This window comes from Lethenteron reissneri, chromosome 30 (assembly GCF_015708825.2).
Source record: "Lethenteron reissneri isolate LAM-NWPU_2019-01 chromosome 30, ASM1570882v1, whole genome shotgun sequence".
Lineage (NCBI taxonomy): Eukaryota > Metazoa > Chordata > Hyperoartia > Petromyzontiformes > Petromyzontidae > Lethenteron > Lethenteron reissneri.
In genome coordinates, this window is record NC_083808.1 from 15208604 (window position 1) to 15221124 (window position 12521).

At 42.3% G+C, this 12521-nt stretch overlaps 1 protein-coding gene across 1 annotated transcript in view; it reads right to left on the reverse strand.

The window, feature by feature from the left end:
- Positions 1-12521, reverse strand: part of LOC133349576 (complement C3-like) — a 320240-nt gene that overhangs the window by 61447 nt on the left and 246272 nt on the right. The window contains 2 exon segments of the mRNA XM_061563146.1: positions 1939-2120; positions 3244-3421. Coding sequence (XP_061419130.1) covers positions 1939-2120; positions 3244-3421 — 360 coding nt within the window.

A 12521-nucleotide genomic window follows, 5' to 3' on the forward strand; every position in this document is an offset into this window, starting at 1 on the left:
ATGACTAAGGGTTGCTTGCCGGAATCAACCACACACATACCTCTGCCACAAACGGTGAACACGCTACCACTAGGCCATGTCACCGCCCCAATAATTAACAGTTGTGCAAAATCCCTAAGCCAGTTAGATAAATACTTCGAGTACATAATGTAGAATTATTCATTATAAAATCACTGCCTTTAATAAAAAAAAAGATAATGTAGCTCAATTCAGTACTATGACCGATATTGTTCATATACATTTTTGCAGAGGCCGCAATGATCTAGCCAAATGTATATTATGATCCTCCACTATCTGATATAGCCAATCAAATTAGAGGTCAGGTGGTTTTCAAGCATTTAACGGCCTAATTATTGTTTCAGCTCACCAGTAAGGTGAAAAATTCTCGCATTTTTACTGTATGTACCAGGTGGTGGGTTTCAACGGCACATTTTGCCAGCTGATTCTGCAGCCTAGCCCAAAAAGCAACTGTGAATCAAAATAGATAATACGTCAGCACTTCAGACAAGTATGTTGAGAAAACGTAAATGACAAATTCGTTATTTTATTGTGCTTGCGCATCTCTGCTAACATAGTCTTTTAACCCTTATATGCGTGGCATTATACAAAACATAAGTGTTGGGGACTACCACCACTGTTACTATATGCGAACACAGCATGTGTAAACAAGCTCCTTGGAGACATCAACTTTTGCAGAATTAGAGCTTTATTTCTAACTGAACGTGTTTTAAAGTTCCGAGTGTAACAACCGCCACTCGTGATTACTACGGCTATTTTCAGCCGAAGGTTTTTACCAAGTTGATAGTCGAACACATAGCCCTGATGGTTTCCACTTAGCTGATCTCGAACAGTCGGCCCAGATGTCATCCACCTCTGGTCATTGATTAGTTCATTTTTTATCTCTCTCCCCACCCTTAATTAGCTACCACATGTCCGTCTATTGCTACAGTGCCTTCCTCTCCGGATGTTAGACATCCGGCCACCTGTGTTTACAACGTGTTGTATTTTATCAATAAATAATCATTCAAATGTATTTGTAAGGTGCCTTCCACTAATGTCTCAAGGTGCCCTGTGTAGTTCCCTACATCTGTAATTGAGGGTTCAAAGCTGGTAGCAGCTGCTCTTACTGATGACGATATTGATGTGCGCTGTTTGCAGTCACTAATGCCGACAATCGTGGTTAGAGTAACAATCATCATTCCCCTCAGGAGCATTCTCATCATGATTTCATCATTAGAGTGAGAACTTGTGGGACATTACATTTGCAATCATCAGCTCCAACATCAGCAACATTCACATCTTCAACAGAATAATTAGACTTAGGTTAGGCCAGGTAATGATGTGGTCAGGTTTGTATTTGAAGACCCTTCACCAGCCAACAACGACCAAACAATTTAAGCGGTTAATGCACCAATTATCATGTAAATTGTTGAAAAGCAATTTTCAAAGTCAAATGTAGCAATTGGATGTGCGAAGTCAAGGATCTTCAGGTGCTCGCGAAGCCATACTAATTGACACGTTACACGCTTGTACGTGGATCATTTCAATGGTGGGCTATGTCAGTTGGTGGAGAGTCTTACAACATAAATTTGGCCAGATCATAAGGTTGTCTAACCCATAAATTATTAATTGTACGTCGGAAAATATCCCTGCTGTGTACCAATACCCAAAATGCCAACTGATTAGAGATTAATGGTTTAGTTTGTAAATCTCGAGTACGTTAGTTATGGAAAGATACACAGTACATGAAATGGGATTGGGTATCAATCAGTTGATTACATTTTATCGAAATGACATAAATAAAGTAGGAGGGCATAAATCTGGGTATTACTCTATGTATGTTTATTGTATAATGCAGCGTTCGTGACAAATGTGGCGAGTTTCTGTAAAATGGATAAGTCTGTCGCTGGAAGTACCAGTTTATTATGAATCGCACACCTGTGTGGAATGGAAGCCGCCTCCGTAGTTTCGCTGCTCGACGAGCCAGTCAACAACTCGTCGAGCGCTCTCATAGTCCTTCTTGCGCAGATACGTCAGTAGCCCATACGCAGTGGCCTCCACCGAGATAGCAGATTTCTTTAGTCCACGACTTGCTCCATCTGCCTTCCAATAACGTTGGCCTGAAACATGGGGTACAGATATATCCACAAATAAGTGCCTCGTCACTGTTATGGTGTGTTGCAGAGATCGGCAACTGATTTTTGAAATGGAAATAAAAGCAATAAATCAATGTATGGGTTCTTAGACGTTAAAAATTCAATCTAGTAATTCGAACGCATTATTTCATATTTAATAATTAGCTCATACATGTGTAGTGGCGTAACGCACTGGGTTTGCAAACAGCGAGGGCATTTGAGGGCGAGCAGGTGCAAGCGTCAGGACATGGAGTAGCCGCCAGAAAGGCGCCAGCAATTAGGGGGAGAAGCAATGATTAATTGGGTGCATTTGGGGACAGGCAGGTGCCAGCGTAGGAACACGGGGTAGACGCCGGAGAGGTGGGAGATGGAGATGATAAGAGAGAAAGAACACGTGCAACTGAGGACACTTAATGAGGAGGGGGGTATAATGGTGTGTGCGGAGCAACACGCAACAGTTGGTTGGAGCTGAAGGAACGAAGAGGACACGAGCCGGGGAGAAGAAGCCTGGGACCTCGCCCTCCAGGACGAGGTAGAGGTGTGAGAGAAGAGTGACAGGCTAGCGGAGTATTAAGCAACAGGCTAGCGAGTATTAAGTGACAGGCTAGCGGGGTATAGAGTGACAGGATAGCAGAGTATAGAGAGAGGGAGTTCGGAGCAAGGGTACGTTGTGTTGGTATGCGGAGCATCCATATGGGATGCGAAGTAATAAAGTGACACAGGAGAAAAGTTAAGTGTCCGTGTGAATACACCACTTCACATGTATTGTAAGAATGGAGCAGATGATACACGGCTATCACAGTTCGCAGTAGTTCATTTTGGAGGTGATTTTTTTCTACGTGTAATTTTTTGAATTTTGCGAATTTTCACTGATGCTGGCACAATGGCACTTGTTTTGAATTACATCAAGTGATCTGTAACGTCCACTATGTGGCAGACAGCACGTATTTGCTTCGTGAATGCAACCCCAATAACAACCAGAGCGGCCTGCTGGATTCAAGCCATAAACCTTTGAAAACAAGCGGAAAACACACTAGACCTGGATTATGTCACCGCACCAACTATACAAGCAAAATACATTTATACTATAACAAATAATAGCACCAACCGTTTGGCTCAAAAGTGACTCTGCTCTCCAGTTTCTTCCAGCTGCTACGCGCTGCTTCAGACTCTGGGTCTTGCAGAGCCAAAGCATATGCTGCGATGGCCATCGTGTATACACTCTGGAGGCCAGACACTTTACTCGCCAGGAATTGTACCGCTCTGTTCATGCTCTGCTGGTAGTTCTGAGCATCCTGGTACAAAAAAACATGTTACACAAATATTCTCTGTACAATATTGCATCAATTATCAGCCATGATTCATTCACTGGTGGATGAATGCTTCCAAGTCTCCATTTACCACCCATGATCCTTTAATGCAAGACTTCATCCAGCACCTGCACACAAACTGCTTTCATCGCTCCATCTCTTGGTGGATGTCCTTTCAAATGCATTCATTCTGTCGATGCCACTCAGTTATTCTTGGCCATCATCCATTATACCTTCTTGTAAAGATGTCCGGCCCTAGCCCACTCTTAATAGTTTGGATGATATAATTAACCTGTATGCCTTCTCAAATCTACAGATTACACTTCCCAGATCCGTGCAATTCCAAACATGGATATCATTATTTTTTGTACTTTCAGTTTCATACTCTTAGTTCTTTCGGTAAAGTCACGTAGGTAAAAAATGAAATAAAAATTAATAAAAATAAAATAATAAAATCACGACGTTTCGGAGGCAACACAAGTCTCCGTCATCAGTTGGGACCGTCACAGCCAGATTTGCTGCGACGGTCCCACCTGATGACGGAGACTTGTGTTGCCTCCGAAACGTCGTGATTTTATTATTTTATTTGTATTAATTTTAATTTCATTTTTTACCTACGTGACTTTACCAAAAGAACTAAGAGTATGAATCCTTGCAGTCACGAAAGCTTCAAATCTAGAATTACTTTCAGTTGGTTCTGTATTTTTCATTACAGACTGCATATATATGCAGATAGTGCGTGACAGTGGGTTTTCCAAATTGACGTTGCTAAAAAAAAAGTTCAGTGTCAGGCAGAGCATGGGGTGTCGGACTTTACCTTTTAAGGGGAATCACACAAAGGGCAAGGCAGTAAAAAGAGTCACTTTTTTTTATTCAGCCAGGTTTAAGGAGGTGGTGTAGTAGTGGTCACTGCCACATCCAAGAGGTGGCACAATGCCTTGCCTACACTATTACACACACACACCTACCTAAACCCTGCGAAATCCCGTTAAAGCACTTGTGCCTTGTGCAGATAGGTAGATTCACCTCAGGCCTAGTCCCCATCCAAACCCATCATGCACACCCACTAGCAGGCAATATTTTTGCTGTACTATATGCCCAGGCACAGGAAGACGAGCACCTAGAGGTTTAGGTCCTTCAAGTTCTGGTCAGGGTCACACGTGCAAAACAGTGGCATGCTCAGGAACACCCTCCAGCCAGGCATTGACTGCAGCAGACCCCCTTTCATCTACTGTAACAGCACATGTGCACCACACAGCAGCACTAGCAGTTTGAAGGAGATGGGGTTGGGCCATGAATAGGCACCCAATTTCATACTCTTCTCATTTCTCAGCTCCCTGGCCCGTCTCTCCCACCAACACTCCTCCAGTTTTGGCCTGCCACCCTCATCCACTAGTAAAACAAATTTATAGGCCTTATAACTTCGCCCTAACAAGCCTCACCACGTCCTACTTTAGAAAAGCTACCATAACCCTTGTTGTGGTGTCATTGCTGCCTCCTTGATACTACATTAGCTGGCGAACGATGCTGGCGCAATCCCCTTCCTAAACTTATTTTCTTCTCCCGCTCTTGCTCCGTTCACAGCCCGGTTTATATGCTGCTCTACACAATAGGTGCCACACCTGGATCTGCTCAGGAACTTGCTGGGCCGTTTAAATTAGTCACCACCTGATGGGAATCTGCTGCCCCACCCCAATTAATTCACCAACACAATGTGCATCCAGTTCATCGGGAACACAGTGGTATCTCCTTATTACTGTGTAATTTAATAAATAAAATGCTGTGGAATGGATGATGAAAAAAATACATTATTCTATTACGTAATGTTATATTCCTGAATGTTCCACTTCCCATTCCAGCCCACGAGTTTCAATATTTACAAAACGTTACTTTCTTCAGTACTGTATATAGTCCCCGAGTCGCTAATTAGTGGGAGCTGCTACGGAAGTGTCATTGTAAACACCAGACGTCCAATTGAGAGGTCGAGTCGACAATCCACCACAGCAGTTTAAAAAAAATTAACCCGTAAAAACAAAGATTTTCACTATAAATCCTTTATATGCGTGGCTGCTAGAGTCCTCTCGTCCTCTGGCTTGAGATGGCTGCCACCTCTGGGTCAGATGATTGCCTGCCACCATTAAGAATTGGTAATTAAATATATATTTTTTTCCTAAAAAGTGTAAAATTTTGGAAAATTAATTTCACGAAAATTAATTGTCACGCACAACGAGTCTGTGTGGAAAATGTCAGCTAGATTGGATCACGGTAAGTGGGTTAAAAAACGACCAAAAGATTTGCACGGTCGTAAGCGCGCAAGCAAGCAAGCAAACTTAATATAAAGGATTTAATAAAGGATTTAAAAATATATTCGACTGTGGAGGACGCGGGGATCGATCCCGCAACCTTTGGCATGGGAAGCGAGGGCGCTACCAACTGCGCTACTCCGCCAGGGCCTGTGGAGGTGTCACGCTCTGGGCTCCTAAACTGTGACGTTCAGCCAAAGCCATGAATGAGTTCTATTTGAATAAATGTAAAATATATTTTTTTTGCCTAAAAAGTGTAAAATTTTGGAATTTTTTTTTCACGAACATTAATTGTCACGCACAACGAGTCTGTGTGGAAAATGTCAGCTCGATTGGATCACGGGAAATGGGTTAAAAAACGACCGCAAGATTTACACGGTCCAAAGCAAGCAAGCAAGTGAACTTAATATAAAGGATTTAAAAATGGGACAAGTTACACAAATCTCCCTGTCGCCACTTTCTACACAGGAGCGCAGATGGATACCCCATCGGCAGGTTGCAAATAGTGAGGTAACGCGGGAATATGCCCACCTCTTTCAAGACATCTGATTAACAGTTGCGGAGCAGGCTCTTGCAGGTCTGCACCTTTAACTTTAACCTAATTTATATTAGAGGTGTTTGGGTTAGATTGCGTAAATATATAAATGTGTCGTTAAAATCGGCCACCACCCGATACATCCAACTAGTAAGGGTTGTCAGCAGTTCGCCTGCTGTATTTTTTTACCTGAAGACGATTGCTTGTGTTGCGATCGAAGCGTGATTTTTTTTCTATCTACGTGACTTTACTGAAAGACCCAAAGAGAATGAATTACTGCAGTCACGAAAGCTTTAAGTCAATATTTAACTGCCTCTACGGGGAGGGTTTCCACAACTATTAGATATTTTAACAGACTTCGAGACAAGAAGGCTCATCTGATCGAGTCGCTCACTTTTCTGAAGAGATGCCGTGACACCAAGGTAGTAGCGATCGCCTTTACACTCACTTCTGCTGCTGTCACTTCTTCTAATGCTAAACGGATCTTGTTCGCCCTGATTTCAGAGAGAATAAGATTGCTCTGTAGTTCTCTCGCTATATTTATCCTGCCTCAGCAGTTCGCCTGCTGTATTTTTTCATCTGAAGACGATCGCTTGTGTTGCGATCGAAACGCAATTTTTTTTATTATTCTATCTACGTGACTTCATTGAAAGACTCAGAGTAGAACATGCCAATTCGTCACTAGTACAGCACACTGGTGTGTTGGAGAGCCACATTTATATATGCACGCGATCTAACCCAAAAACCTCTTATGGATATTGGTCGCGAAAGCCTACGTGTTAAATTTAACCTATCTTCTTGGTTCTTTCGGTAAAGTCACGTAGAATTGAAATAATAAAAATAAAACATAATAAAATAATTCTCACGACGTTTCGGCCACAACGCAAGTAGCCGTCCTGAGGTGGAGAACATGTCTGTCAAGGAGACAGTCTGAATGACAAGCCCCAGGCTTGGAGCGACTATTTAAGCTGGGATGGAGGGGCGAACAGCGCCTTGACAAAATAATTTGCATATCAAGAGGAATTTAGCATATTTATGGGAAATGCAGATATGCGATTAGTACTACTTGTGAAATGCGTAGGAGGTTTGGCGAGGGGTTTAAAGTCATTATGCCCGTGCATTATGCAGGATTAGCAGCATCAAAGGGAGGGGATAGGGGTAGCATTAATAAAGGGAAGGAGTGTTAATAGTATGTAGCTGCAGTAACTAAACCACCACGTAAACAACTAAAGTATAAACTACATAGTATCATCAGTATACTAAATATACTCCACAATAAGCTGAGTTACTAACAGTAAGTAATACATTACAATTCTATGTCGCAAAAAATATAATATGCTTCCATCTAAACTTTATTCTCTTACATCACACGAGTCTACACCGTACTATATACTGCCATAGACAAACCCAACATTAAATTATATACTGTATTGCTATACACCACCTTATACATTGTAATATTACACTATGTATTATTCTACCCACCCTACTGTATACCACACTGCTGTATATTCACTATACAATTACGATACTATATATTACTTTGTACATTGTATTAAGCATTACAATTTTATACTATTTATTATTATACACTGTAACATTGACCGTCGTGTGAAAGATACTAAGAGGAAGCAACGAAATATGTCAATGGGAGAGTAGTTTGGAGATTTATTATTTTATAATGTTTTATTTTTATTATTTTATTATTTAAATTCTACGTGACTTTACCGAAAGAACCAAGAAGATGAATCCCTGCAGTCACGAAAGCTTTAAATCGAAATTTAACCTAGTTGGTGGAAGTGAACCTTACTGCTGTTCCATCGTGGCTGGTGACGATGGTGAGGTATATCACTGTCACGCAGGTAATGGATGTTTTTTTTTTTATAATTTGGCAGTACAGTGGTGCAGAGGAGCCACTGAGTTAAGAGAGAGGGTGTTGTGTAAGTGACAAGCCGACCAGCTGAGACCAGATATACAGGGAAGCCAGCCTGGGCGAGTTGGAGATTCCCTATAAAAGGCAGCACAATGGGGCAAGGAGGAGGCAGAAAGCACCTACTTAACGGCCCGCCAGCCTTTCAGCAAGCAAGCACCACCATCGCAGCAGCAGCAGCGAGAGGGTACACGGCAGAAGTGAGAAGGAGAGGTTCATCTCCCAGCTGTGAGTACGGAATGTACACATTTACTAGAGGCATACTTTGCTTAAAACGTAGTCAAAACCTGCACACAAAGGCTTAACATGGGGTGGGGGGTTCCCTGTACCTGTCATGTAGTTTGCAGTGGACCCAAGTGGGACAGGGTGCAGAGACAGCAGCACCGACTAGACAGCAGGCAAAGTGCGTGTTGGGAGGAACAGGAGAGAGCAGCAAGCGAAAACAACAGCCTCAGGCCAACTGAGCGTTGGCCTGAGGCTGTGTGGCAGCCTATGCTGTGATTCTATAATGTGTGTGTGTATGTACTGGGTGCATGTTATATAGCTGTGAGTAGCATGTGGTGAAATACAACCACTCTTATTGCTGTACTTTAAGTTCGGTGGCGCTAAAGGCTACGGATGTTGTAGCAATAAGGCGGGGCTTCTCTGTGTCCATTGCTGGGGGTGTGATTTAAATCGCCACAACCACACCCATAATTCAATGTGAGGAGCAAAATAAAGAGCTCAAACCTCTGAATTGGAGTAAGCCTTGGGTTGTTGTGCCCTCACCTCCCAACATTCACCAACCTCCATCACACCATACTTCCTCCTGGTGGACCTAATTGCATTTGTGACTCAAGAATTGGTTACCCACCATCACATCAATGGGGTCTCATGTCCGAGTCCAGGCCGTGGAGGCAGTGATGGTAGCACGTTTGCACGCGGCAGACCTGGAGAGCTTTTTCAGAGATGAAAGAGATGTGAAACGAGTGGGAGAAGGAAAAGGGGACCATGTGAATTTATTTTGAAAGGGAGAAATTTGAGGAGAAACGGAGGAAGATAATAGAGCTCTAAAAGCGCAAACTGGCAAGGGAAAAGGGTGAACGAGAGGGAAACGCACAGGATATGAAAGAAGCCTTAGAAAGGGATGATTGCTTAAAGAGGGAAGCGGTTGAAATGGAGAGATACTGATGAAAATAAAACTGATGAATACTCTTTGGTTCTTTCGATAATGTCACGTAGGTATAAAAAAGAAAATAAATTTAATCACGACGTTTCGGGCGCAACACAAGCGTCTGTCATCGGGTGGGACAACCACAGCAAGAAACAATTGTTGAAGTGGGCAAAAGGGCTGCTGTAACAAGAGGCTATATAGGTAAGAGAAGGGGGGAGCCAGGGAGGAGAGATAGAGAGGGTGGGGGTGTGGGGTAGGGGGAGTGGAGTGCTGCAAGCTAAGACACATGCACGGCAAAATGCCGGGGTGGGGAGTGGAAGTGAGCGGGGCTGGGAGTAGGAGGCTGAAGAAACTGGAGATGCGGATGTAAAGGCAAACCATAAAGCAGTTAAGGTTTTACCTGGTTAATAACATCCTTCTAATGATTGCTCAATTTGTATCCATCTTCCCGGTTGAAGGTATATCTATGTTTATATATCTGGATGGCTTCATGAACAAAGCTTTGATAGTAGCCTGAAGGTATGCAGAGTACCTTGGTCTCAGAAAAAAACAATATCATGGGAGCCCTCAGCGTTATAGCAATGGTCAGCCACGGTGGAGGTATTAGTTCTGCTTTGTTTCAGATCTGACTTGTGCTCGCGAACACGTTCCGAGATATGTAATTTATTTTCTCCAATGTAACACCCACCACATGTACAACTTAGTTTGTAGACTCCAGAATATTGCATGTCAGAAACGACATCCTTCAAAGATGGGATTAGATTTAGATTTAAAGCTTTCGTGACTGCATGGATTAATATTATTGGTTCTTTCGGTAAAGTCACGTAGAAGGGAAATAATAAAATAATAAAAATAAAACAATTAAATTCTCACGATGTTTCCATTGCAACACAAGCAATCATAATCATGTGTGAAAACCACAGCAATAACATTTGAAAAAAGTGGCGTTTTTTTCTTAACGTTAGCACCACGGACAGCAACTAGCGGTTGTTGAGACGGATGAGTCCAATTTAGATTTAAAGCTTTCATGACTGCAGGGATTCATCTTCTTGGTTGTTTCGGTAAAGTCACGTAGAAGGGAAATAATAAAATAATAAAATAAAAAATCATTCTCACGACGTTTCGGCCACAACGCAAGCAGCCGTCCTCGGGTGAAGAACAGGTCTGTCGGGAAGACAGCGTCTGAATGAAACACCCCAGGCTTGGAGCGTATATTTATGCTGGGTTGGAGGGCGAAGAGAGCCTTGACAAAATAATTTGCGTATCAAGAGGAATTTAGCATATTTATGAGAAATGCAGATATGTGATTAGTCACTACTTGTGAAATGCGTAGGAGGTGGGCGGGGGGTTTCAAAGTCATATTATACCCGTGCATTATGCAGGATTAGCAGCATCAAAGGGAGGGGATAGGGGTAGCATTAATAAAGGGAAGGAATGTTAATAGTATGTAGCTGCAGTAACTAAACCACCACGTAAAAAAAGACTAAAGTTTAAACTACATAGTATCATCAGTATACTAAATATACTCTCCAATAACCTGAGCTACTAACAGTAAGTAATACATTACAATTCTGTCGCAAAAAAATATATATAATATGCTTCCAGCTAAACTTTTTTTCTCTTACATCACACGGGTCTACACCGTACTATATACTGCCATAGACAAACCCAACATTAAATTATATACTGTATTACTATACACCCCCCTATACCTTCGACTATACATTGTAATATTACACTATGTATTATTCTACCCACCCTACTGTATACCACACTGCTGTATATTCACTATACAATTACGATACTATATATTACCTTATACATTGTATTAAACATTACAATTTTATACAATTTATTATTATACAATTTGCTATACACTATACCATTGACCGTCGCGTGAAAGATACTAAGAGGAAGCAACGAAATATGTCAATGGGAGAGTGGTAGTAGGAGACTTGCAGCGGAGCAAACAATCCATTCCCTGCGGAGAATACAAGATATATAGTCAATGCCAGTGAGTGGACTGTGGTCTGAAAGTCACCGTAAACGTGAACACGATCAGTTAAGATCCGAAATGGTTTATTACATCCTTCCAATGATTGCTGAGCCAGAATCCATCTTCTTGGTTGAAATTGTCTCTGTGTTTGTATATGTGGATCGCCTCATGAACGAATCTCTCATGGTAGCCAGATGGCTTGCAGAGAACCTCTTTCTTGGAGAAGTCAATGTCATGTGAGCCCACTGAATTGTAACAGTGATCTGCCACGGCTGAGATGTTTGTCCTAACGTGTTTCAGGTCTGCTTTATGTTCACGGATGCGGTCCGAGACATGTCGTTTGGTTTCTCCAATGTAACTGCTACCACAGAGGCAACTTAGTTTGTAGACGCCAGGGTACTGTATGTCTGGAACCACATCTTTTACAGACGAGACCAGATTACGGATTTTATGCACTGTGTTGAATCAGACCTGGATCTTGTGTTTAATCAGGATTTTGGAGATCTTTTTGCAATGTAGGAGATCTTTTTTGTGACCCCAGCAAGGTTACCCTACATTGCTGGGGTCACAAAAAAGATCTCCAAAATCCTGATTAAACACAAGATCCAGGTCCGATTCAACACAGTACATAAATCCGTGATCTGGTCCCGTCTGTAAAAGATGTGGTTCCAGACATACAGTACCCTGGCGTCTACAAACTAAGTTTCCTCTGTGGTAGCAGTTACATTGGAGAAACCAAACGACATGTCTTCAGACCGCATCCGTGAACATAAAGCAGTCCTGAAACACGGTAGGACAAACACCTCAGCCGTGGCAGATCACTGCTACAATTCAGTGGGCTCACATGATATTGACTTCTCCAAGACAGAGGTTCTCTGCAAGCCATCTGGCTACCATGAGAGATTCGTTCATGAGGCGATCCACATATACAAACACAGAGACAATTTCAACCGAGAAGATGGATTCTGGCTCAGCAATCATTGGAAGGACGTAATAAACCATTTCGGATCTTAACTGATCATGTTCACGTTTACGGTGACTTTCAGACCGCAGTCCACTCACTGGCATTGACTATATATCTTGTATTCTCCGCAGGGAATGGATTCTTTGCTCCACTGCAAGTCTCCTACCACCACTCTCCCATTGACATATTTCGTTG